Source organism: Mycena indigotica (assembly GCF_014461135.1).
Source record: "Mycena indigotica strain 171206Taipei chromosome Unknown Mind.scaff0010, whole genome shotgun sequence".
Taxonomy (NCBI): domain Eukaryota; kingdom Fungi; phylum Basidiomycota; class Agaricomycetes; order Agaricales; family Mycenaceae; genus Mycena; species Mycena indigotica.
Window position 1 is genome coordinate 3,477,972 of NW_023503009.1, and position 2,825 is coordinate 3,480,796.

A 2,825-nucleotide genomic window follows, 5' to 3' on the forward strand; every position below is an offset into this window, starting at 1 on the left:
GCATTGAGGTGGGCGGCGCATAAACCTCAGTAGTGTAAAAGATTTCGCCGGTTTTAGGGTGGGCGGCTCGGAAGCGGCAGGTGGCGGCTCTACGAAAAATCAGTAGACACTATCTTTGTAAATACATCACCGAATAACGACTTCTTTCGGCCGTTCAATAATCCCCGACGAGCCCTTTCGAACGCGCCATTGCGCGGCTCGAATGGTGGCTTCGTTGTCGAGCATTGCTTTAGAGATGTTGTTGAGCGAGAAGACTCGAAGCCCAGCCCGGGCCACTTTGAATCTTCAAGCAAAGTAGACGGTGAAGTGAGTGCAGGTTGTTGTTTGCGAGTGCCGAAGCGTGTCGAGCGCGGTACGCGGCAGTGAGAAACGGGCCAGTGGTAAGTATGCAGGCTATGTCGCAGAATGGATAATGATAAGGCCGGCAGCTGTTGTAGCGGGGACACTTCCGCCTAGCCCGGAGCTCCCCGGCGTGGTTTATTCATCGTGTGGGGCGTCAGTGAAGAGATGAGGGTCGCTAGCAGTGGTGTGGAGCATACTGCGCGTCGAGAGACTTGTGATGCAGCGGAGTCTAGTATTTTGGAAGGGAAAGCTCTAGCACCTCATCGCATGGCATCATCGCGCCAAGTCCGCCGGGCAGAAGCCTCCCGGCGGAGTCACTCGAGACCTTGAATGCGTATGCACAAAAGTTGAACCGCGCGGAGAGTCGCCGGAGACAATGCCGCGTCAATAACGATGCGTGGTGCTAGGGCCCAGGGTTCCCAAGCTGGTTGTTGCCCGTGATGATCATGAGCGCCCGCACAGTTGTCGGTCGCACCTGACTCGCTGGCCAGCGTCAGGCCAAGATGTCGAACGGTGCCTTGCGGCGACCCGCGCCGTCGCGGGGTGAGGATGGGTGAAGAATCCAGACCCAGCACTGTGATAGTGTGTTGAAGGCCCGGTAAGAAGGGCGCTGACGGTTTTTTGTGCGCGTTGGTGAAAGCTGCGGACAATCGCAGCGGTGGTGGTGGAGCGGAAGAGAGAGAGAGGCATTGGGTAAGCATCACCTGTCATCTCATTGATGTGTCAGCGTGTCGTCGCCCGACGGCAACTGTTGACAACGACGACGACGATGGCCATGGACCAGCCGTATTTCCAACGATAAGAATGAGACATATGGGAGTATGACGACCAACAAGGGATGGCCCGGGAACTTGATGATGATGAGAGCCTGAGAGCCGCCCTAGCCGCATACTGTGGTGTACATCGCCGCGCTCCCGTTTTATATGGGAGCCGCGCCCTGTCACACGAGCGCCGCATAAGAGCCGCGCCGCGCCGCGCAAAAACTGCCACCCGCCGCGCACCACCAAAAGTACGCGGCGAAATACAGGTTGCGAGCCGCCCACTGCCGCGTCGAGCCGCGCACCCAAAAAAGTCGAAGGCCCGTGCTCAACAACGAGAGCACCGTTCGAGCCGCGCAGTAGCACGTTTGGAAGGACTCGACGGGGGCTACCGAGCGGCTCAAACATAATGGCATTAGCTTAAGTACATACAAAGATCTTGTCTATATAAAATTTCACAGAGCCGCGCACCTGCCGATTCCGAGCCGCGCACCCCGAAAGCGGCAAAATCTTTTTGCCCGGGAGACAATTGTCTGTTCACAAACCACCACCCACAGAATTTTATGTATGTAACTACCTTGTCTCATTATCGCTGCCTTGCATCCTCATCGCCTGCTCACAGTGCAAGCAGCAAGACTTGGTTCTCCCCTGCTGCTATCATTTTTGTGGCACAATGTTTCCTGAGCAAGTGTACAAATGGATTAAGTATCATCCTCCTGCATGCAGACCAACTCTTCAGTAGCACGGTAGCACTGGAAATGTCGCCGCCAACGGCAAAGCCGCTCTGCCAGCTGCACGTCTGTGATGTTAGAATGGCAAGATCTCTCTGTGAAATTTCCTCCATATCAAGTTTGAAGTTCTCTTCGGTCTACATGTCCGTGTCTTATCCAAGAATCTCGGTCAACGCCCAATTACTTCTACTTGAAGGAACGCGCGTTTCGGCCTGGGGTAGTACCTCAGCAGAGAGCGCTCAAACACCGTGACTCTCAGCTTTCTATTTCAGTTCAAGTTGGGCAAATTCAATAATAAGATCCCCCAGCTCTTTCGCCCTCTTTTGATTCTTCTATCAGGAGTCCGACATCCCCATAAACGATGCCTTCAGAATCTCAGCCACAATTTCTGTCATCCTGATAACCGCCTCTTCTTCCTGTACGCATCCGATTAACTGCAGTCCGACAGGACACCCCGGAAATTTGTCTGCCTCATCTTTCCAATCGGACACCAGATTAGCAAGGGTCAGCCGAGACCTTCAAAAGGGATAACGCACAGATACCATATATATGTTCATCTTCGTGATTGTAGAATTCATGTGGTGGGTGAATGTCATCCAGAGTGGGGTCCACGGAGTTTACCGGGAAGACAGAGCAGGTAAGATCAAGTGCGCTGCACAAAGTTGTGTAGAAAGAGTCTCTAGAATGATGGTATTACATAACGTCCGACAACTTGGTCCAAGTACATACGTGTTAGCGCCATGCGGAACCGCTGTTATATGCGACGGCAGGGCAAATAATTGCATTGACAGGTCGTCCAGTTGTTGTCCGCACAACGGTTGCTTCCCAGTGATCCAGATGGGAGAGGAATGGCACAAAGAGTAGGAGTAGGACTGGGGGAATCCTATGGAGTAGGACTCAGTCCCATTCTAGTAGGACTCAGTCCTGTCACTCCTGTGTGAAAGCTTGATGTGATGATAATGCCATCATAGTATGATGATAAATTGATTGCAAC

At 53.1% G+C, this 2,825-nt stretch overlaps 1 protein-coding gene across 1 annotated transcript; it reads right to left on the bottom strand.

Annotated features, from left to right (window-relative positions):
• Window positions 1-2,166: 2,166 nt before the first annotated feature.
• On the bottom strand, window positions 2,167-2,616 carry MIND_01148400 (General amidase; the record flags this gene model as incomplete). Its single annotated transcript, XM_037368015.1, has 3 exons — window positions 2,167-2,306; window positions 2,368-2,510; window positions 2,561-2,616. 3 exons carry the CDS (start codon window positions 2,614-2,616, stop codon window positions 2,167-2,169), a joined length of 339 nt encoding a protein of 112 aa, XP_037215847.1.
• Between the last annotated feature and the right edge of the window lie 209 nt (window positions 2,617-2,825).